A 23,891-nucleotide genomic window follows, 5' to 3' on the forward strand; every position below is an offset into this window, starting at 1 on the left:
CGATGATTCATTAGTTGTGTATAACACCCAGTGCAACATGCAATATGTGCCCTCCTTACTACCCATCATCAGTCTATCCCATTTCCCCACCCCCTCCCCTCTGAAGCCCTCAGTTTGTTTCTCAGAGTCCATAGTCATACCCATCTTTTTTGATTGGTCAAGTGAGCATTTCTAATCATTTTTTAAAAAAGATTTTATTTATTTATTCGACAGAGATAGAGACAGCCAGTGAGAGAGGGAACACAAGCAGGGGGAGTGGGAAAGAAAGAAGCAGGCTCATAGCAGAAGAGCCTGATGTGGGGCTCGATCCCATAACGCCGGGATCACGCCCTGAGCCGAAAGCAGACGCTAAACCGCTGTGCCACCCAGGCGCCCCCCGAGCATTTTTTTTAAAAAATATTTTATTTATTTATTCGACAGAGATAGAGACAGCCAGCGAGAGAGGGAACACAAGCAGGGGGAGTGGGAGAGAAAGAAGCAGGCTCATAGCAGAAGAGCCTGATGTGGGGCTCGATCCCATAACGCCGGGATCACGCCCTGAGCTGAAGGCAGACGCTAAACCACTGTGCCACCCAGGCGCCCCCCCCCCAGCATTTCTAATCAAATTCACCCCAAAGATAATTTGCAATCCAATGTGACATGGATTTGGGTTTCTCAATCCAGTGCGACACTGGCAAAATGTGTTTTAAGAGGGTTGCATATTCTCTAACAGCTTAAATCATGTTTTGATTTTCTAGCTGTTCGTATGTATTACACAACTACAATTAACATTTAGTGACACATATGTAAAACTTGAATTTAAAAAAGCTGAACTGAAAAAGTAAGTAATCATTCTCAAGGAAAGTCCAGCCCTATAATTAAATTTACTGTGTGTTTCAAAATGTTATAAAACACAGTTGTCTTAAGGGAGGAAAAGAGATTCATTTAATTATATTTTGTCAAGAAATTTTTCTAATGTTAGTTGTGGAAACCAGTCTTAATATAATTAGAATCATACCTCATACAATTAAACAGACCCCTTAGGGAGAAAGCCCATTTTAATACCAGTGCTTTCTACTTCTGTCTCATTATATAAACATGCTCTACTAGAAACTATTTTGCTTTATGGAGAGGAACCTGGGCTTTGAGGTCAACCCTTGTTAAGATTCAACCTTTCACCATCATTTGAGCAACTTAAAAAAAAAAAAGACAACCTGTTTACTACCTGGGACCAGCTCTACTGGGATTTTTAGAAGGAAACTCAGTACTCCAAACAGGAGCTCAAATTAAATAGACTGTTGATTATTTCTAGAGTAATCTATGTCCAGTCTCTCTTCATAACAAGGACAAAGGTCACAATGTTGACAGAAAGCTGACTTATGTCCAGGGTACTCTACCAGACACTTTTAATCTGCCCAAAATCACCGATTACAAATCACAGAGCTGGGATTCAAATTTAGGACTCCAGAGCCTTTTCTGCCACATTATATCAATTACGGAATGTAATTCAAAAATTTAGAGATCCTTTGTTACTCTGTGGCTGTAAAAGAACTGCTAGCCATTCCATTACCCACTTCTCACTCTCTTTAGCTCTATTTCCTTTTACTTCCAGCGACTTCACTGACCTTCACGCACAACAGATTATTTGACCTTTTAACCGTCTCTGGTAGACTAGAACAGAAGGAAGCCAAGGAAGGGTCTGTAGGAGCAAGTACGATTTATTATGGGCAAATGGTAGAAAAAAAATGTTACTCATGTCCATAGATAAGTTCCTTAAGTCATATACAAAGAAACACTGTTATTAAAAATTTGCTTTATTTTTCTGTTGAATCAAGTATTAGCCCCCAGTTTACAGTTTGATTTTTTTAATGCCTTCCAAACAGTAGCACAGTTAATATCACCTTATCAATAGCCAAATAATAAATCAAATTAGTCCCAGTGGTTATATCCATATCTAGACTGTTCCGGTGGTCAGGAACTCTTATTTGTTTGCTTTAGCTTTTAGTTCTTGGTTATATCTATAAAGGAAACAGAAAGAAAAATAATTATGAATCGCAATAGATAAATGTGTAAGAAGAAGGGAATGGGTATATTCCAGGTCTTTTTTCTCACTAGTCAAGAGGCTGTATCGTTGTAACTACAATCTTCTCAGGGGCATGCAGGTAAAACAGGCAAAAGGGAAAGTGACTTAAGGATTTTATTTGCATCTGGCTTCCAACTGCCAAAGAGTTTTAACAACTTAAATGACATATTGATTCTCATACAAAAGTATTATTTGGGTGAATATTTTCACTCTTGAATTATGTAAGAGTATGACAAACATGTGAACATATATATAAAATTTAGCAAAATGTGGTCATCCAGAACTTTTTATTTTATATTCACAGAACATCTTTCCTAAGAATAAAATAAATTGGGACTGGGATCCTGTCTAATCACTAAAAATAAAATATACTGTTGTGATACAGGCAGGTTACTGGGTTATTAGCAGGTTGTAAACACTGGGTTAGCAGGCAAGTAAAACTAAGGCCTGTTTTTTCAATTCTCATTAATCTAAAGTAGAATTACCCACAAAGCCATAGAGCCTTTCCTTCTACAATACCCTGAGCTTCATTTGCTATTCTTCCCAGATTACAATAATAGAAGAACAAAAAGTAACTTAGTCCATGGAGTCTACCATACCTCCCAGATTTCTCAAAAGGTTCTGATTTCAAATACTCAACAGTGTTTTTCTAAATGCTCCAAAATCCAACATTTATATTTTTAATTAAATCTCCCAATCTGCTGTTGTGACTGAAAGGTGCCAAAAATCCTTTTGTCAAACTGTATCTGAGTTTTTGTTCTAAAAATAGTTCTGAATGTGGTATGTAGTGTTTTCTTAGCTCTACTACTGAGTTAATATAAGGTTAAAATGAAATGGTGGATGAGAAAAATACTTGTGAATGAAATCACTATACAAATTGAAGTTTATAGTGACATAAGTAAGCTCTAAAAATGCTGGTCAGACATCTGACATACTGTAGAATGAGTGAGTTATTTATTCATCCACGCAATCTGTGCTAGATGATTATGAAAGGATTAAATTATAAACCTAGGGATAGTAAAGATGAATAAAATGAGGAAATACTATACTCTGCAGAACAGAACGCCTTCTGAAAGGAAGGTGAATTATCACTGAGTATTTTCTATTTCTTTACTGAGATCATTTATTTTTTTTTAGTCAAAGAACATTGTTTTGTAATTGAGAAAGATTCTGTGGTTCAAACAAAGCCCGAGCCTTCATCTAAGATGAGCTCACTCCAGATTGTTAACTGGTCACTGACAAATAATGTTAACTACTGAGTACAGGCAAAAATTGGAAACACTGTGGGTTCAGTTCCAGACCACCATGATAAAAGCAAGTATCACGATAAAGCAAGCAAATGAGTATTTGGGTTTCCTGGTGCATATAAACGTTATGTTTACACTATACTACAGTCTATTAAGTGTGTAATAGCAATATGTCTAGAAAAAGAGTACATACCTTAATTTAAAAATATTGCTAAAAATTGCTAACCATCATCTATGCTTTCAGTGAGTTGTAATCTTTTTGCTGGTGGAGGGTCTTGCCTCAATGTTGATGGCTGCTGACTGATCGGGGTGATGGTTGCTGAAGGTTGGGGTGGCAGTGGCAGTTTCTTAAAACAGGACAATAAGGAGCTGCCACATCAACTGACTCTTTCACAAATGATTTCTCTGTAGCATACGATGCCATCTGATAACATTTTATTTCACAGCAGAACTTCTTTCAAAACTGGAATCAATCCTCTCAAACCGTGCTGCTGTTTTATCAACTAAGTTTAGTAATATTCTGAATTCTTTGTTGTCATTTCAAAAGTCTTCTCAGCATCTTCACCAGGAGTAGATTCCATCTCAAGGAACACTTTCTTTGCTCATCCGTAAGAATCAACTGCTCCTCCGTTTAATTTTGATCCTGAGATTGCAGCAAGTCAGATCCATCTTCCCGCTCCACTTCTCATGCTCGTTCTCTGGCTATTTCCACCACATCTGCAGTTACTTCCTTCACTGAGGTCTTGAATCCTTCAAAGTCATCCATGAGGGTTGAAATCGACTCCTTCCAAACTCCTGTTAATGTTGATACTTTGACCTCTTCCCAAGAATCACAAATGTTCCTAATGGCATTTAAAATGGGGAATCCATTCCAGAAGGTTTTCGATTTACTTTGACCAGATCCATCAGAGGAATCACAATCTATGGCAAGGATGGCCTTACAAAATGTATTTCTTAAATAAGAAGACTTGAAAATTGAAACAACTCCTTGATCCATGGGCTGCAGAACGGATGTTGTTAGCAGGCATGAAAAAACAACACTAATCTTGGTGCACATCTTCATCAGAGCTCTTGGGTAACAAGGTACACGGTAGGCGAGCAGAAATATTTTGAAAGGAAACTTTTTTCCCCACACAGTGGGTCTCAACAGTGGGTTTAAAATATTCAGTAAACCCTGTGGTAAATAGATGTGCTATAATCCAGGCTTTGTTGCTCCATTTATAGAGCACAGGGAGAATAGATTTAGGATTATTCTTAAGGTCTTTAGGATTTTCAGAATGGTAAATGAGCTCTGGCTTCAACTTAAAGTGAGCAGCCACATTAGCCCCTAGCAAGACAGTCAGCCTTAGAGCCAGGTATTGACTTCTCCTCTCCAACTATGAAAGTCCCAGATGGCATCTCCTTCCAATATAAGGCCGTTTCACCTACACTGAAGATCTGTTGTTTACTGTAGCTACCTTCATTGATTAACTTGCTAGATCTTCTAATTTGCTGCAGTTTCTACATCAGCACTTGCTGCTTCACTCTGCACTTGTATGTTATGGAGATAGTTTTCCTTGAACCACATGAACCAACCTCTGTTGGCTTCAGACTTTTCTTGTGCAGCTTCTTCAGCTCTCTGAGCCTTCATAGAATTGAAGAGAGTGAGGGCCTTGCTCTGGATTGGGCTTAGGCTTAAAGGAACGTTGCGGCTGTTTGATCTTCTATCCAGATCACTAAAACTTTCTCCATATCAGTAATAGGCCATTTCACTTTATCAATCATGTGTTCACTGGAGTAGCACTTTTAAGTTCCTTCAAGAATTTTCCTTTGCAATCACAACTTAGCTATATGTTGAGCACAAGAGGCCACCTTTTGACCTATCTTGTCGGCTTTCAACATGCCTTCCTAACTAAACTTAATTATTTTTAGCTTTTGCTTTAAAGTGAGAGATATACGACTCTTCCCTTTCACTTGAACACTTAGAAGCCCACTGCAGGCTTATTAATTGGCCTATTTTTAATATTGCTGCATCTCAGGGAATAGGGAGATCTGAGGAGAGGGAGAGAGATGGGGGAATGGCCGGTCGGTGGTGTAGTCAGAACACACACATTCATCACTTAAGCTCATAGTCTTCTGTGGGTGTGGTTTGTGGCGCTCCCCACCCCCCAACAATGACAGTAGTAACATCAAAGATCACTCATCACAGATCACCATAACAAAGATAATAATGACAATTTTTGAAATACGGTGAGAACTACCAAAATGTGACACAGACATGAAAGGAGCAAATGCTGTTGGAAAAATGGTATCGATAGACTTGCTCGATGCAGGGTTGCCACAAACCCTCAATTTGTAAAAATGTGCAAAATCTGTGAAGCACAATGAAGTGAAGTGAAATAAAATAAGGGATGCCGGTACACAGTTTCAAAAATTTCCCAATGCTCACGGAACGCTTTCTGACAAAACCAGTAGCCTTCCTCTAAATATCATTTCCAATACTGCATAACCATACACATTTAGGTCCCACTTTATGATATATAACTGAAACCGAGTGGAGAAAATTACTTAATATTTCATAATTGTGTATGTTGTCTTAAAACAGATTCTACGAACAGGCTATATATCTAGATAATACACAGACAGATTTAAAACCTAGGTAACAAACATACTGCTTAACACTTTTAAGTTAAACCCCCAGACTTTTCTAGAAATTTCTGCTTTAGGCATATCCCATCTTAGCATTATACATGAATCTTAAAAAAAAAAAAAAAAAAGCACTGCCATCTGGGTGGCTTCTGAGGCAGATTTTTCTTTTTACATCTTTGACAGGCTTACCTCCAAATACGAAAGAGTTGAGAAGCTCCTGCTGCCCCCACGAAGAAATTAACAGCAAACAGACTCCAGTTTTTTGGGATAATTACAAGTGAGTATCTTGACCAAATAAACCCTGTTGAAACAAAAAAAAAAATTTTTTTTTAAAAGCACAGGTACTGCTGCAATATCTTTCGAACATTCAATATTAAATTAATAATAAATAGGACCATGACAACATAATAATACAGGATAAAGGAAAAGGAAATGCTATACTTTGAGTCTTTAAATAAAGTCTCTGTAATTCAGTGTTACACAAAAAACAAAACCCACGCCAATTCTTATTCACAGTAACCCTCTTCTGCCTTCTCTATCTATAATCTGATAATTTCCCAGAGACAACACTGTTAATTCCTTTGTGTGTAAGTGTGTGTGTGTGTTTGAGTGTATGTATGTGCTTCAAATATTAAACTGTTAAATAAATTGATGGAAAACAAAATAAGAAATATTGAATGTCCTAAATGGAACACAGGAAGTATTCATTTAATTTACCTGTGGCCATCAAAACAGCAGACTGAGCTGTGCTGAGCTTCTCTGCAGGTCTGGCCATGTCAGCCAATCCAGCACACACCAACCCCTGGAAATATATGTTAACACACAGAAAGAGAGAAGGTATCATGAGTGCGCAGTAATGATTCTTAATTATAAATAAAACATATAATTATTTCAGAGATTTCCACACGACAGTTGCTGTAATTTTAGTACCCATGCAGTAAGGAAATGTATACATATCATCATAAAAAACTACAATGAATGTAGGAATGCTTTTTGAATTCATGTTTTGTTAACCACACCAAACAGCCTCATATACCTGAAAATCAGTAGTGTGTGTAGGTACCCTAACAAATGGTACTTCTTTCACATATGAAATTATATGTTCTTTACACATGTTGGAAACCACTGGTGTGGAGGATGCCTAAAAGCTACTTGAGGTAATTTGTATAGATCCTCCTTTCATGTTTTTGTCAACGTATTCTTTTTTAAAAGTGTAGTGGCGCAGTCGGTTAAGCATCTGACTCTTGGTTTCGGCTCAGGTTGTGATCTCATGCTAGTGGGATCGAGCCCTGTGTCAGACTCTGTGCTCAGAGTGGACTCTGCTTGAGTTTCTCTCTCCTTCTCCCTCTGAACCCCCCCCCCCCGGTGTTCTCGTGCGTGCGCACTCTCTCTCTGGAATAGATAAATAAATCTTGAAAAAAAAGTGGAAGTGTCAGAAAAACTCTGATATAATTTTAGTTTTTAGGCTGCATAATTTTTCTTTAATGTCAAAGTATACAACATGGTCATTTCTTCTCTGCTGTGTTTTTAACACTGTTATATAATCATCTTACTAATACCCCTACCAGTAGCATCACTCAGAAAGTTTAGTAATGAGTCTTCCTTCACTAGAGTATTAGTTATGCTGTTCTACTGCAGACAAGAATATGTAATAAAATGATTTTTATTGATGAAAAATTCAAATATACACAAAATAAGAGACTAGTACAAAGAACCCCTATATACCTACCACCCAGAATTAATAATTACTGAAATTTTGCCACATCTGCTTCACCTCCCCTCTTCCCTTTCTCCTTTTTCCTTTAAGTATTTTAAACCAAATCCTAAATGTCATCAGAGAATATGTTTTTAAGAAATTATTTTTAGGTCTCACTGGGTTTCTAAAAGATACTTTTTTTTTTTTTTTTAAGATTTTATTTATTTATTTGACAGAGAGAGAAACAGCCAGCGAGAGAGGGAACACAGGCAGGGGGAGTGGGAGAGTAAGAAGCAGGCTCCCAGAGGAGGAGCCTGATGTGGGACTCGATCCCAGAACTCCGGGATCACACCCTGAGACGAAGGCAGACGCTTAACGACTGAGCCACCCAGGCGCCCCATCTAAAAGATACTTTTACATGGAAAATATAGATCAGCGAAGGCTTTTGCTCCTAAGTAGAACATAGATATACTTGTGAATTTATACACAAATTTAAACTGACTACAAAGGGTTCTGAATTAATAAATTCAGCAGTACAAGAAAACAACGATTCTGATTTAAAAAGGGGCAAATGGTTACGCAGAAGAGTATAACCAGAGGTAAATCACGGCTAACACTATTTTGCCTCTTGTTAACTTTCACCCACATTCCTGTGACTTTTTTCTCCCAAATGCTTCCTGATTATCCTTCCTATATTCTTTTAGGTCCCAATGTGCGTTTTCTCCATTTCGTATTTGTTCTACTTCTGCAGGGTAGAACACTGCCATTGGGAAGGGGAAGAAAGGGATTGATTGCTACTGTTAATCCACTGTGCCTTCTTGGATAGATCTATGAACACTATGGGCTACAGTCTAACATTTTTTTGGAAGAAGTCAGTGGTCATGATTTTGTTCATGTTCACAGAATATTCGTTATTTTTCTGGGACGTGTAATTGTTCTCTCCCACGAGCTCTCTTGAGCTCTCTTTCTCATGTTTCTAAAAAATCCCTTTCCACTTCTACATTACTCTAACCTTATGTAAATTACCTTAGAAAATCTCACCAAAGCTAATCTCTGCCATTTACTAGCTGTGTGACTTTAGCCAGATTACATAACACTCGCCTTAAATTCCTCATGTGTAAAATGAGAATATTAATAGCTACCCCTGCAAAAGTGATGTATGATTAAATGAGATAATATGTCTTAAAAGTATTTAGCACAGTGTCTGCAAAATATTATGAATACAAACAAATAGTAGCTTATGTCTGTAGAGCAACAGAGAAAAAGGCATACTGTTTTCTATCTTTTCCACCATTACTAGCCTCAGCATAGGAGGCAGATGGTCTGTGTTCCTTTTCATCTTTATTATGAACTTTATTCAAATAGAACTATATAGATTCTATTCAGAGAATGTTTAGAGTAAATAATAAGATTATGTAAAATACTCTTTAACATACACAGAGACTACTAGTTAGATCCACAGTAACTATTTTAAAGGTGGTCATCTAAGTGTTTAAGAACACTTAATGGGCTGTGAAGTTAAACAGATGTGGGCTTTCACATCCTGATGTGTCATTTACCATGACAGTATGTTCAGTCATTTAGCTCTTCGAACCTCAGTACCTTTACCTGGAAGATGGTAATAATACTTCTCAGATTTCTTTTTGGGTGAAGATCAAATACAAGATAATGTATTAAATAACCCAATACAGTTTGGCATCCAGTAGACTCAAGTTAGCTCCCTGTTAAAAGCATGTTTTTCAAATTGTCTGAAGCCCAGGACTGTGATTTTCTTTAAAGATTTTATTTATTTGAGAGAGAGCACAAGCTGGGTGGGAGTGTGGGCGGGGAGGGGACGACAGAGGGAGAGAGAAGCAGGCTGCCCCACTGAGCAGGGAGCCCAACATGGGGCATGCTCCACTAACTAAGCCAGCCAAGCACCCCTAAAGTGAAAATTATACAGGATGCACTACAGTATAATGCATCTGAAGAAGAAAGTGTGGAACTCAAAATAAGTGGATCCATACACAAATAAAAGCTTTAGCCTTACAGATGATTGGCAAATAAATATATATTAAGTTAAAATACAATACTTAAGGTATATGAGTATTGTTTTTTAGGATTATCCACTTTGACCTCAATGACTATTTGGTTTCAACAAAAGTGGCTAAGAAGGACTCCACTCCAGTTAAATTTCTGAACAAGTATAGTCTGAAATTCTTAATATAGAACATACTGTTATGTGTTATGGATAAACTATCATAGCTGAATTATTATCAAATGGTTTGGAATAATATCTACGTACATGAATTATTATCAAATGGTTTGGAATAATATGTACATAAAGTAAATACATAACAAAAGAAGTCTCCTCACCAGAGAACGAGGCACAGTTCCTACTGCTATGCTGTCATCAGAAGACTATGCATGATTTCAACATGAACTTAAAATAGATGGTTTTAAAGGAGACAGATACTCACTTATGAGTATGTCATACAGTCGATGTTTCAAAACACTGGTGGACCAGATTAAAGAAACACCAAAGTATTGATAAAATCAGTAAACATCTAAGTTGTGACAAATCTGAGGTCAAAGAGAACCCCCAGATCTGTTATAGAGTAAATAATTCTTTTTTTTAAAGATTTTATTTATTTATTTGACAGAGAGACAGCCAGTAAGAGAGGGAACACAAGCAGAGGGAGTGGGAGAGGAAGAAGCAGGCTCCCAGCAGAGGAGTCTGATGCGGGACTCGATCCCAGAACGTCAGGATCATGCCCTGAGCCGAAGGCAGACGCCCAATGACTGCACTACCCAGGCGCCCCAAGAGTAAATAATTCTTACTCTTTTGATAACGGGGCTAGAAATAATAGTTAAGCAACCAATTACACCTTTATAGACATATAATTACTATATAATTTCCAGTGCTGATATAGAGAAGAGGAAGAAAATAATAATATACTTTCCATTGTTTTTTTAAAAATCACACTAGTTTTGAATGTTTATTTTTCCTTTGATCTACATTTTAATTAAATTAATAAACAGACAACACATTTTAAACACTAAAAAAAAAAAAAAAAAAAAAAAAAAAAAAGGACTTTAATTCACACTCCTGGGAATAAATGCAGGATTACAATGGAATGATAGAATTTAGTGTCCAATTACATAGATGACTCTCATTCAGTAATAGGGCAACAAAAACATATATCAAATGTACATAACTCTTGTCTTTAGTAAAAGAAAGTGAGTGTAAACTACTTACTAATTACTTACCAAGTCAAGAAAAAATCAGAATGAAGTGCCAGGGAAGCACATGAAGTTAAGGCACCATTATTTTCAGTTGTAAACTTCAGTGACTGGCAAATATTTTGAAAAGACTTTAAAGACAGGGCTTTAAAGACAAGGGTGATAAAAAGCAGTATTATTTCCCCCTACGCCAATAAACTACGTAGTAGTTCTGAACATAGCTACCTATTTTTCGTGTTTGCTTTTGGCCCTGTGAATAGCAAGCAGCTGCATTTTCTGGTAACATCCTGCATCTTTCCTTTTCTTTGCTGTTTGTGAATATACACAGTGGTAAAGATTGTAAAAGATGCAAAACAGGAAAACAAATATGTGTGTCTGTGTAAGAAACAGCGCCAAATAGAGGGCTGACCTGACAGTACTGTCAGACCAAACTACAGCTAGTTTTCAATGCTTCGAGTGAGCAGAACCATTAAACATGATACGCTCAAACTTCTTTTTGTTTTAACTGATGGGACCTTTTCTCAATATATTGTTAAAAAGAAAACCACAGGCCCAAAGTGGCGTCACTTAGGCCAAGTCACCAACACCTAATGTAACTGCACTTTCAACCTCCCCCAGAAATGGAGTCCTTAACCAGTCAGTTAGGAATTTTCTGGTCAGCACCAATGAGGTAATCTGTCACCTGGACCCGCTCCCCATCCCCCAAAGAAAGAGGAGATAATTCACCTACTAAGATCCTTTCTTTTGTCTCCAAATGAAGATGACCTCACCTGGAAATAATCCTTTTTTCTAAAAGTTTACGACTTCCTTGTCCTGCCTTGAAAAAAACTCTTTCTGTGGCCCTTGGGAGCTCCCCTCAACTTGCTAAATGGGATGCTGTCCCATTGATCAAATTTACTTGGTTAAATTTTGATTTTTAACGATATAAATAATAATAATAAAAAGAACTGCTCCCTAGTTCTCTGTAAAATGTAGCTCCCAACCACTAATCTACTCTAGTCATTTTACCTAAGGGGAAAAAATGGCAGATTTAACTTGCCTAAGGTCATAAGATGGAGGGATAGCCAATTCTAACATTCTCAACTACTTAGATTTTACAACTGAGTTTCTGAAATTGTTCTGACAATTTAAAGCAGTACATTTATGCAAATTAAAATAGTCTACACCTCAACAACAAAAAAACAACTCGATTAAAAAGTGGACAAAAGGCTCGAACAGACATTTCTCCAAAGATATACAAATGGTCAATAAGCACACGAAAAGATTCTCAGCATAACTAATCATATTAGAAAATGCAAATCAAAACCACAATGAGCTACTACTTCACACCCATTAAGAGGCTATTCTAAAACAACAACAACAACAAAAGTAACAAGTGTTGGCAGGCGATGTGGAGAAATTGGAATCCTTGTGAATTGCTGGTGGGAATGTAAAATAGTGCAGCTGCTCAAAGTAATACTGATTGAACAATTCCACCTCTAGTTTTATACCTCAAAGACCAGGAAGCAGGGACAGGAATAGATGTATGCCCTTACTCCCAGCAGCATTATTCACAATGGCCGAAAGGTGGAAGCAACTCAAGTGTCCATCAACAAATGAATGGATATGCAAAATGTGGTATCTATACAATGGGATATTATTCATACTTTAAAAAAAAGAAAAGGAAAATCTGACGTTACAACATGGATAAACCCAAAGGACACCGTGCTAAGTTAGCCAAGCAAAAATAGACAAATCCTGTACGATTCCACTTATTTGGGATACCTCGAGTAGTAAAATCCATAGAGACATAAAGTAGAATGGTGGTTGCCAAAGGCTGGGGGAGGGGAATGAGGAGTTGTTTAACTGGTACAGAGTTTTAGTTCTGCAGGATAAAAGGAGCTCTGGAGATTGGCTGCACAATGATGTGAATTCACTTTACACTAAAAAAATGACTAAGACGGTACATTTTATGTGTAGTTGACTACAATTAAAAAATAAAAAAGCCTACAGACCAGTACTTTCCAAATTTTAGAAGGCATCAAAATCACGTGGAGGGCTTATTAGAACACAAATAACTGGGCTCCATCCCCAGAGTTTCAGATTCAGTAAAACTGAGATGGAGTGCAAAAATCTGCATTTCTAACAAGTTCGTGGGCAATGCCAATGCAGTAGGTCTACGGATGACACTTTGAGAACACTGCTATAGGCCAAAACTGGCCCTTATAACATAAAATCAATGACTTGTTTTATTGTTTCCACAACTACCTCTTTTCAGCTAAATGAGAACTCCAGGAATGGAAACTCTTGGCCTAAGGTCCTGGAGTCAGGATTGGACTTGGAGTCAAGAAGTCCTAAGACTTTACCATTTACCAAATGTTAATACATACCCTTGGATAATCTTTTCTGTTTTTTGAGACTAACTTTCCTTGCCTGTATCTTGGTGTTGGTATCTTCAGTTCACATACTAAATTAATAATAAAAGTTAATCTGGGGGGGTTCTAATCAGTTTCATGTTTGACTTAGTCATAAAATCTTAGAATGAAGTTTCAGTTCCAAGGGCCCACAATTAACAGGCTTTAAAATTTTTTTTTAAAAGATTTTATTGATTTGAGACAGATAGAGAGCATGGGGGGGGGGTGTAGAAGGAGAGGGAGAAGCAGACTCCCCAGTGAGCAGGGAGCCCAACATGGGCTTGATCCCAGGACTGAGATCATGACCTGAGCTGAAGGCAAACGCTTCACCGACTGAGCCACCCAGGCTTTTTGATATCAATTATGTTCCCAGAAGGCCTTTTATCTAAGGGGTTCAGAACAAATTAAGCAGGTAGTGTGCTTTATGCAGTAAAAATGACACATCTGAGATTATTTGAATGAAATAATCTCCAGCCATGAATATTTAAAAAGTACATCTTTCATAAAAATGTCTTCAAATTAATAAGGTCCTTTTAAAGAATATTTTTTTCAGTACCTTCTGCAAAAACTCAAGACTTACCCATTTCATAATTGGAGCCCAGAAAAAAACTGTTTTGGGACCTGGGAGGAAAAAAAGAAAAATTTAGAAACGAACCAACTGTTTTATATGTCTCTTTTTTTTCTTTTCAAATTTTTTATTTAAATTCTAGTTAGTTAAAAAAATTCTAGTTAGTTAATATACATTGCAATTTTGGTTTCAGGAGTAGAATTCAGTGATTCATCACTTACATACAACACTCAGTGCACATCATAACAAGTGCCCTCCTTAATACCCATCACCCACCTAACCCATCACCCACTCACCACCTCCGACCAGCAACCCTCAGTTTGTTCTCTATCTTTAAGTCTCTTACGGTTATACATGTCTTTTAACAGCCATCACCACGTTTCAAAATCCCCAAAATTTAGCAATTTATTTCTAATCATCTGTACTACCCTTTCTGCATTCTGTGTATTTGTTAACATTTAGAAAGTCACTACAGTGTCAACCTTACATACAAGTTGTGTTGATTGCCTTGTCAATTACTTGTATTTTTGTGACCTGTTAAAAATTATCAAAAGTGTAGCGGAGATAGTCTGGAAACCATTCCCAAAGCTTTGTCTTGAACATGAAACCTTAATGTTAGTTCACTCAAGGATAACCTCCGAGTTGGAGAAATTAGAGATATAGAGATTTTGTGATATGAGCCTCAGTAACTATAAGATATTCACTAATTCTATTAATATTTATTATTATAAGTGACATGTTGCCATATGTATGATAATAAAAGCTCTTATAAAAAGTCTATATATTCTAGTAAAAAAAATTTTTTTAAAGATTTTATATATTTATTTGAGAGACAGAGATAGAGCATGGGGTGGGGGCGGCAGAGGGAGAGGGAGAAACAGGCTCCCCACTGAGCAGGGAGCCCACATAGGGGCTCCATCCCGGGAACCTGAGGTCATGACCTGAGTTAGATGCTTAACCGACTGAGCTGCCCAGATGCCTCTCTAGTGAAAAATTAATGAACCTAATTTTAAGGTTCACATGAGAAAGGGGAAAGACTTAAGATCTCTTAGCTCTGTAACAGCAGGGTTGTTAATTTTAGTTATCCTGGTATCCACTGGCCTTTTGCAAAATGTTAAGTAAATGTTGGTAGCACTGAAAACAATTCTGGTTTCTTAGATAAAGTAGAATTTAAGAAATGCAGTGTTTCAGAGCTGGAAGGAAATTCAGAGTTCATCTAACCTAAATCCTTCATGTTACCATGAGGCTCAGAGCAGACCCATGACCTAGTCCATGCGGGCAGCCAGGAAGCAGCAGAACGGTGCCTGGAACCTAAGCCTTCTAGCTCTTTAACTACGTAACTGCCCACTCTGAACTCTTCCAAATGATGTATCTCATTTAACCTTCCCGAGGCTACAGGGGCAGGAAAGAAACAGACTTTGGTCCATGATAATTTAAAATATAACTAAGCATGCTAAATCCAATATAGATCAGAGTACTTAATATGATGAGTATGCTATCACACACTGGATCAACTAATACATTTATGTATGTATGTATGTATGTATGTATTTATTTATTTTTAAAAGATTTTATTTATTTATTTGACAAGAGAGAGACAGCCAGCGAGAGAGGGAACACAAGCAGGGAAAGTGGGAGAGGAAGAAGCAGGCTCCCAGCAGAGGAGCCCGATATGGGTCTCGATCCCAGGATCCTGGGATCACGCTCTGAGCCAAAGGCAGATGCTTAACGACTGAGCCACCCAGGCGCCCCCAGAATATAAATTTCTAATCCTATTTTAATTAAATTTTAGCCCAGGTCACTGGTTCTCAACCAGGGGGGGGTTTTTCCCCCCCCCCCCCCCCCCGGGAGAAATTTAGCAATGTCTGGAAACATTTTTAGTTGTCACAACTGTCATGGTGGCGCTGCGACTCTTACTGATGCCCTCTAGGTAGAGGCCAGGCAGGCTGATAAACAGCCTCCTGTAACAAATAATCACCTAGCCCCCAAATGTCAACAGAGGAGGGTAAAAAACCCTGGTCTACGTGGGCTGACAAGCTAGGCAAGCATACAACTAGTTTCATGGTGTTTAATGACTCTAAACCTTAGTTTATGCTTAGAATATCCCAATAGTCTGCCTTGCCTTCATCTGGCTAACTCCTAACATCCTTTGAAAACTTACCTTAGATTTCATCTCCTCAAGGAAACCTTCTTTAACATCTCCAGGTTACATACAGTAAATCCTCCTTCTTTGAACCCCCAAAGCGCCTCTATACTGCTCTATTGTTTTCTGCACTTAACAACTAAAACGATTTATTTATGCATCCGTCACTTTAACTAGACAAGGTGAAGACAAGGCCTATTTCTTAGATTTCCTCAACAAATAACATATGTGAACAGAACTGAATTGGATTAACCATGTCCAGGACAGGTGTTAATCAAAGATATTCAAATTTTAAGTCTGACCAGATATGCCTTGATACTGTTTCATCAAGGGTAGAATCTGCTATTTACTCCTCTCCAGGGACATCAAGTTCCCTTCACATCATGGCTGTACTAGATTTTCACTCATTAGTTACTCTACTCTTAGACCATGACACTCCCCTATCTGGCTCCTGAAAATTCTTCCCGTAGAGTCTGATGCCATAATGCACTGATCCCGTAAGTCAATCTTTTCAAACTCTCTAGTTATTTTATTTAGCCTGAGTTTCTGAGATTCCTATCACAGCACAGCTAGCTTATTTCTCTTCTCCATATACGAAGTCTCTGAGTCATATGCAATATCAATTACTAAGTTTACTTTTTAATCCCTGCAGGAGGCTTGGCTTCATCACTCAAGGGTCAGTCAGCACATTGTTTTGGTCTCTGGCTTTGAACTTCTCAGCCAACTCCTCTCTTCCTATTTCAAAACTGATGCTTCCTCCTCTGCCACCTTCAAAATTGTTTCCTGAACAATGCCTCTAGGTTCTGGCTTCTTTATAAGCTTCAATATTTGATCCTTCAGAGTTAATGAACAGTAGAGCTTTTCAGTGTTTGCTCGGTAACTAATTCACTCAACTGCCCCAAGCCAGATGATAGTTTTAAAATAGTACCCGTCCCTCTCGCTCACAACCAAACCAAACAAAAAAACTTCAAACGTGTAATTATGGTTGCTAGAACCTGGACCAAGAGAGGTATGAATATTTTAGTTAGTGAATAATTTTAAACTATAAAACAAACCTTCAATTATTTTAACAACAGCTAAGCACTAAATTTAAAAATATCATTAGCAAATATGTATTACAAGACACTTTTTTTTAAAAAAAGATTTTATTTATTTATTTGACAGATAGAGAGCACAAGTAGGCAGAGAGGCAGGCAGAGGGAGAGGGAGAAGCAGGCTCTCCGCTTAGCAGGGAGCCCGATATGGGGCTTGATCCCTGGGATAGTGACCTGAACCGAAGGCAGCTGCTTAACTGACTGAGCCACCCAGGTGCCCCTATTATAAGATATTCTAAATTTCTAATATTTCTGAGATATCAGAGGATGCTGACAAGTGACACAAATAATCAGAGTTGGATATCTATATATGCAAACAAATAGTGTTTTCTTCATTGTTAAGAAAAGGAAAACAGCAGCTTAGCAATACCTGTCATCATACAACGGACTAACAAAAAATTTTAAAGAAAACTTATTTTAGTTCACTTTTCCATTTTACCTTACTAATCATTTTCTACCTTAAGAGTAAAAAAATCAAGTAAATGTAGACGTATGAATTCAGGTACAGAGGAAAAACTTCCTTCTTGGAACAGAATAACTTTACACACATGCAAATAAGCACACATACAAATACTGAGTTGAGATACTCACTATGTGCCAATGTGAAAAATAAAGTTTCTCATTTAATGCTTTTCACTATCTCTTCCTGTCCCTTTCAGACCATTTCTCTATGGTTTGCAGCTTTTCCACGGTCCTCAACATTCTTCTAAGCTCCGGATACCGAGCAATCCCCTCTTCACTACCATGTGAGAAACACTTACAAATCCTTAGAATTTGTAAATGTTACTCCCTGACATAGATATGGGCTGTCAAAAGTTACTCCCTTTTATTTGTACTAGAACTAGTTCTGACTTCACACTAAGAACGTGACTAGACTACCATTTTAGAATCATGTAATCTTTGTATCTTTTGAAAGGCCTTGGAAACAGCCATCACTCAGCACCCAGAACGTCAAGGGTATATAATGATTCTTAAAATGTCGATTGAAAACAGGCTTTGGTACAAATGCCAAAGTAAAATAACAGGTGAAACAACTAGCTAAAATAGCTAATAGGCATTTTAGGGTTGATACATTTTAATTATTTGTTCGGTTACAAAGAATCAATGACTTTTAGATTTAGAAAGTTGAAACCACCTCGTTCAGGCACTCGTCTTAGAGATCAGGTAAATGAGGCCCAGAGACAGAGAATTGCCCACGTAAAATACATAGCACAGCAAGGATTAAAAACTAAGATCCCCAAATCCTAACTTAACAATAATCACATAGTTTTCCCCAATGAAATCTGAGTTTCTTTAAAGCTCTGAAACTAAGAAAAGCTCTAGCAAGAAGACCAAACTGTAGATTATTATAGCTGAAAAGGACCTTAAAGATAATCCAAGCTCCCTTATTTTAACAGATGAAAAAGAAAAAGCACCTAGATCTTAAGTAATCTGTTTTATCTCAGGTAGTTCCAGATAGAGCAAGGAGATCTCTTTGATCCACCTCTTCTTTCTAATATGTCCTACCATACTTTAAACATTTCATACCTTCTTATAACCAAAATTAATATTCTTGCATGACTTGGAAATGTCAAATTATTTATAGCTTTCCTTAGGTCTTGCTTCTCCTTTGGTATATCTGTTGAATCAAACTAGGTGAAGGATAGTCTTAATTTCTTAAAATTAGTTTAAAATCAGGTTAGTAGACAAAAGTTATACTAAGTGTCAAACGAACAACTACAGCTGGACTATATTCGTTTTATAATCTCTTCTGAGAATTTAAAATCTCAGGGCGCCTGGGTGGCTCAGTCCTTACGCATCTGCCTTTTGCTCAGGGCCTGATCCCAGGCTCCTGGGATGGAGCCCCGCATCGGGCTCCTCCGCTGGGAGACTGCTTCTTCCTCTCCTACTCCCCCTGTTTGTGTTCCCTCTCTCTCTGGCTGTCTCTCTCTCTGTCAGACAAATAAATAAAATCTTAAAAAAAAAAAAAGAATATAAAATCTCTGTGAGTAGGCATTTTTATTTTATTCACTAACATATCCCAAGTGCCAGAACAATACCTGATATTCAGTAGGCCCTCAATAAATATTGAATAACTCAACTTTCTTGGTAGCTACTGCTTTAGAGATACCCTACTTTTCATCGATACCTCACAGTTATATGTGAAATCTCAACTTTCTATTTTGGTTCTCATTCTTTAATTTTAAGGGTAACAGAGGTTATTACTGTAAAAAAATGATATATGTATATCCATATATTTAGCATATATAAACATAATATATATTAGATATGATATATAATATAATCCAGATATCTAAATATCTATGTATCTATTCTAGAAGATTAAAATTCTTCAAACAATCTCCGAAGCAAGAAAAGAAACTAAAAGAAATGCTAAGGAACTATGTTAATTTGTAACTATGTGGGCATTTACACTATTTATTTATTTGATCTACATCTGGCTTTATTTACATATAATAAAACAATATATACGCTGAACTAAATTGCATTAGACTGTCTAGTATAACACAACTTCCCTTAGTATTTAACTTTGAATTTTTATGATAAAGATATTCCCTTATGAACACAGCTAATATGGGTTCATTTATTATGTTTTTATTTTATTTTTAAAGATTTTATTTATTTGACACAGAGAGAGAGAGAGAAAGAGAGAGAGAGAGAGAGAGAGAGTGTGTGTGTGTGTGTGTGTGTGTGTGTGTGTGTGTGTTCCAGTGGGGGGAGGGGCAGAGGGAGAGAATCTCAAGTGGAGTCCATACTCAGCGTGAAGCTGGATGCTGGGCTCAATCTCACTACCCTGAGATTATGACCTAAGCCAAAATCAAGAGTCACACACTTAATTAACTGAGCCACTCAGGTGCCCCTGTTTTTATTTTAAAACATATACTTTAGCTATTTAAGCTATAAAGGAAAAAATAATCTTACGTAGGAGAAAAGCAAATATTACTATTACTGAGATCTTACAGTAACTTCTCCAGTGAGCCTTCACAGGGAGAATACCATGTAATGCAGAGAATTATATTCTCAGCAACAGGACACTAAGCACCGCAACAGATTTCACAGAACTACTTTTTCAAAAGTTCTTCCACTTAAGCCAAAATGTAACTCAAGAAAAGCAAAGCTACGGTGAGGTTCATAAAATGATATGGTTTAGAAACCTGTTTTTCTGGGCTAAGTTGAAGGATAGTTTTTATTTATTTTATTATTTGTTATTATTTTATTTCCCTCAGTTTTATTGAGATATAATCGGCACATAAGACTGTATTGGTTTCAGATGTACAACATAATGACTTGATATATATTTATACGGCAAAAGTATTACCACAATAAGTTCAGTTAACATCCATTGCCTCACTTAGCTCATTTTTTGTCCTAAGAACTTTTAAGATCTACTCTCTTAGCAGCTTTCAAATATATTACACAGTATTGTTAACTATAGTCACCACGTTGTACATTATATCCCCCAAACTTACTTATTTTATAACAGGAAGTTTTTACCTTTAGACCACTTTCTAGGATAGTTTTTGGATTCTTCAGAATCCTAGTCTCCTAACTACTTTTGAACATTGGGCCCTGTCATTAAAAACCCTTTTTTTGAGCATACATCCCCTACATATATATTGTATACATTTATAAACTATATATAACTTACATACATGTATATATGTTGACTCCGCAGAAGTCAACTGTGTTCGACATTGTGTATATGTATAACTAGACTAATTTATTTTTATATTATATATACAGAATAGAAAATTTAAAAAGATAAAATAATAGTAAACATTAATAGAAGCTGTATGGTTTTCTTCCTACATTCCAATGTTTCATTTCATGTATACTTTGGGACAATTCACCCCTTTCGGGACTCATAAATACAAAGGAATGACACTCTTTCACTAATGATGTTCCCCCCTCCAACTAAGCTTTTAAGTAAACACAGGGCAACATGACTTCAAGGTTATTTCTCTGACAAAAACCTGGAGTAGAGCTATGCAGCTGGTTAGTGTAGAGTCCCTTACGTTTACAGTCAGGAGTGATGGTAAAGAGTGACATACCTTATGACACTTGAACTTGCTAGGACACACATTTGGTTAGAACTCTATTCTTATTCTATAGAGGTAGATCACAGTGTGCCAGGAACAACACATACGTGAATGATGAAGGCCGTAGGTCTAACTATAATATATGTCATTATGATATAATAATATATAACAGTACTGTAACTCTAGCATATATCTATATAAAGACATATTCTTGTTTCCTGACTGGACATTCTGCCAGTGATACAATTAAATCTCAGATATTTAGAATTTGCAATGTATGATATCCAACTGTTAATATCCTAGCCTTGTATATCATTGTAAAAACCTCCAGTATGTGAATGTAGTCTAAGGTTTAAATGAGGATTCAATAACATACTATGACGCAAAATAGTACACAAAAACCTTACATAGTCACTCTGATGACTCTTGGAGCAATCATCAGTGTTTCCTCAGATTTTATTCAATACCAATTAATCAAGTTATGTTTTTCATGCTTCTCCATTTCTCCGTTGGTGTGTCTACAACTTTTTAATCACAAATACTTTTGCAATGATAGATATTCTTACTATGTATACTTGTTAAAAGCTTAGATGGGGGGGAACTAACATTTTTGAGTCTAAGTGCAAACACTTTGCTAAATGTTTTAAAGCCATTATATCATTTAATTTTCACAACAATCCTTAAATGATGATAATTATTATCCCCATTTTATACATCAGAAAAATAAGGCTTGGGGGCTTTAAGGTCAAGGTCACACAGCTAAGATTTAAACCTATCTCTGTCTGGCTTCAGAGCCTAATTCTCCTTCCCCTACACTGAAAATGGGGTTATAATAACGGAACTAATCCAAGAATATCCAGATGAAATGCACTGTCTACAAATGAAAGGTAATTCCTCTTGCTTCTGAAAGGTGACTAAAGCAATAATTGTAAGTGGTTAAAGCCAAGGCCCTGGAAAAGATCACTGTAAAACTACCTTTTGCTTCTGCATTAAAGTAGTTTAAAATTGCTCCTCCTTACCCTGCCCTTATCCTACAGCCCAAATACAAAGCTTAAGAGGGTCAAAGTTGACTCCACAGAATTCAGTTGACTCTAAAACCCAGATTACCACAGAAGCATTGCTCAACCCTCCCTCCTGAAAATCTTTGTCACAAAATACAGCCCACTCCAAAAAATTGAGTGTTAAAAATCTAAAAAGCAAATAAACTAAGCTTCTTAAGAACTCTCCTTAAACTCTCCTTCAAATTTTATAATGGGTACCAATTTTATAATGGGTGAAGTATAAATATTATACTTTAGTATAATATTATTATACTATTCATCCCATCATCAAACTGGATATCACAGTCTGTAACCATCTCAGATTCCAGAGACCTGCTTCCCAGTCAAATATGTGGAAAAAAGACAACTTTCCTAATGACGCTAACTGCAGAGAGAGATTTAACTATGTAGGGAAAAAAGGTCACTTTTGGGTTGCACTTCAATATTTCAATTTATAACACATTTTCTCAGCTAAATCTTAGGCTTGAAGGAGACCTCGATACCTCCGGTTTTAGTTCCCAGCCAAATATTATTACAGCCTATTTTATAGAACAGGCAACAAAACTAAATCTTAAAGAGTTGGAAAGATTGGGATCTTCCAATTTCTTAGAGAACTATTTTTTTTTTCAACCACAAGAACACTGTTTTCCAACAGGACAAATGCGAGCTAACATTTGCTAGGCATTTATGAAGAATCAGACACATATGTTATCTTTAACTTTCACATTAAACAGATTTTACAGAAACTAAAATATCTAGGATTTCGCCCAAGGTCACACCTATATAGTAAGAGGTAGAGCAGAATTAAATCCGGGTCTGTCCTCATGAAAAAGTCTACGGAAAGTCAGCTCAGTTAATTTCATAAGTAAGGACAGCCTTAAACAAACTGGACCTATGGGACGAGGTATGACACCGACTCTGAAACCCGGGAAACGCATCTGCAGGCCTCTGCCAGCTGGAGCTGAAGGAAGTGTGACCTTTACTCCAAACCTTGAGGTGCGATAGAACGCCTCTGCTCTGCGTGGATCAATATACCACTACTCGCGGAGGGAAAGAGGAGAGAAGGAGAATTTCGTGGGGGCACAGACCGATCTGGGGCGGCGGAAAGGGAGAAGGATCAAAGCAAGAGGCCCGGTCCGGCTTTGGGTCGTGCCTAAGGGATGGGGTGCAACGAAGGTCGCGAAGGGCGCTCACTCGGGAATCACAGGTTTATGAGAGATGTCGAACGAGGTAAAGTGATAAGCAGGTTGGATGGGAAAGTGATAAGCAGGTTGGATGGGAAAGTGAGACGGATTCACTTGAAGGGAAGGTGTTGGGGCTGTGGGTGATGCCTCCAGCGGCAGAGTTGTCCGTGGCCTCTAAAGGTCTATTTTCGAGGGAGAGGGAGGGAAGGTCTCGGTGAGAGCTATTCTGGGTCTATTACCTGCCGGGTGGTTGTACAGCGGCCTCAATTTCTCCGGCAGCAGGAGCTCCACTTTATCGAGGACCCGGTGGTACGTGGCCCGAAGGCCCCGGACGCCAGCGGCTGACATCTCTGCGGACGAGTTGGTCGTGGGCGGTCGAGTGGGAGAGTGGCCGCGTGCTCCTCCTTGGATGACAACGAAGGGCACTCGTCACTTTCTCCTGCCACAGTGCCTCTCCCCTACGGTGCCCTTCCCGCGGCTCAGGCTGCCCGGGTACGAACCACCGGGTGGCGGGGGCCCAGGAAAGATTGAGGGGGCGGAGGCTCTGCGACGGCCCGCCCCGGGTACGCCTCCT

General features: G+C 37.7%; 1 protein-coding gene across 1 annotated transcript; it reads right to left on the reverse strand.

The window, feature by feature from the left end:
• Positions 1–1,775: 1,775 nt before the first annotated feature.
• MPC2 (mitochondrial pyruvate carrier 2) lies at positions 1,776–23,847 on the reverse strand. The gene is made up of 5 exons (XM_008695698.2): positions 23,557–23,847; positions 13,829–13,869; positions 6,655–6,739; positions 6,127–6,238; positions 1,776–1,997 (listed from the first exon to the last, which is right to left on the reverse strand). Exons 1-5 carry the CDS (start codon positions 23,663–23,665, stop codon positions 1,961–1,963), a joined length of 384 nt encoding a protein of 127 aa, XP_008693920.1. The 5' UTR covers positions 23,666–23,847; the 3' UTR covers positions 1,776–1,960.
• Between the last annotated feature and the right edge of the window lie 44 nt (positions 23,848–23,891).

The sequence above is a fragment of the Ursus maritimus genome, unplaced genomic scaffold (assembly GCF_017311325.1).
Source record: "Ursus maritimus isolate PB19 unplaced genomic scaffold, ASM1731132v1 scaffold_2, whole genome shotgun sequence".
In the NCBI taxonomy this organism is placed as follows: Eukaryota; Metazoa; Chordata; class Mammalia; order Carnivora; family Ursidae; genus Ursus; species Ursus maritimus.

What these genes read in the sequence shown, in the direction of transcription:
- MPC2 (XM_008695698.2), bottom strand. Translation starts at nt 23,665, where the DNA reads ATGTCAGCCGCTGGCGTCCGGGGCCTTCGGGCCACGTACCACCGGGTC. An exon ending in GGGCTCCAATTATGAAATGG is followed by an intron (nt 6,740 to 13,828) that starts GTAAGTCTTGAG and finishes ATATATTTCCAG; the next exon opens with GGGTTGGTGTGTGCTGGATT. An exon ending in TGCTGTTTTGATGGCCACAG is followed by an intron (nt 6,239 to 6,654) that starts GTAAATTAAATG and finishes TTGTTTCAACAG; the next exon opens with GGTTTATTTGGTCAAGATAC.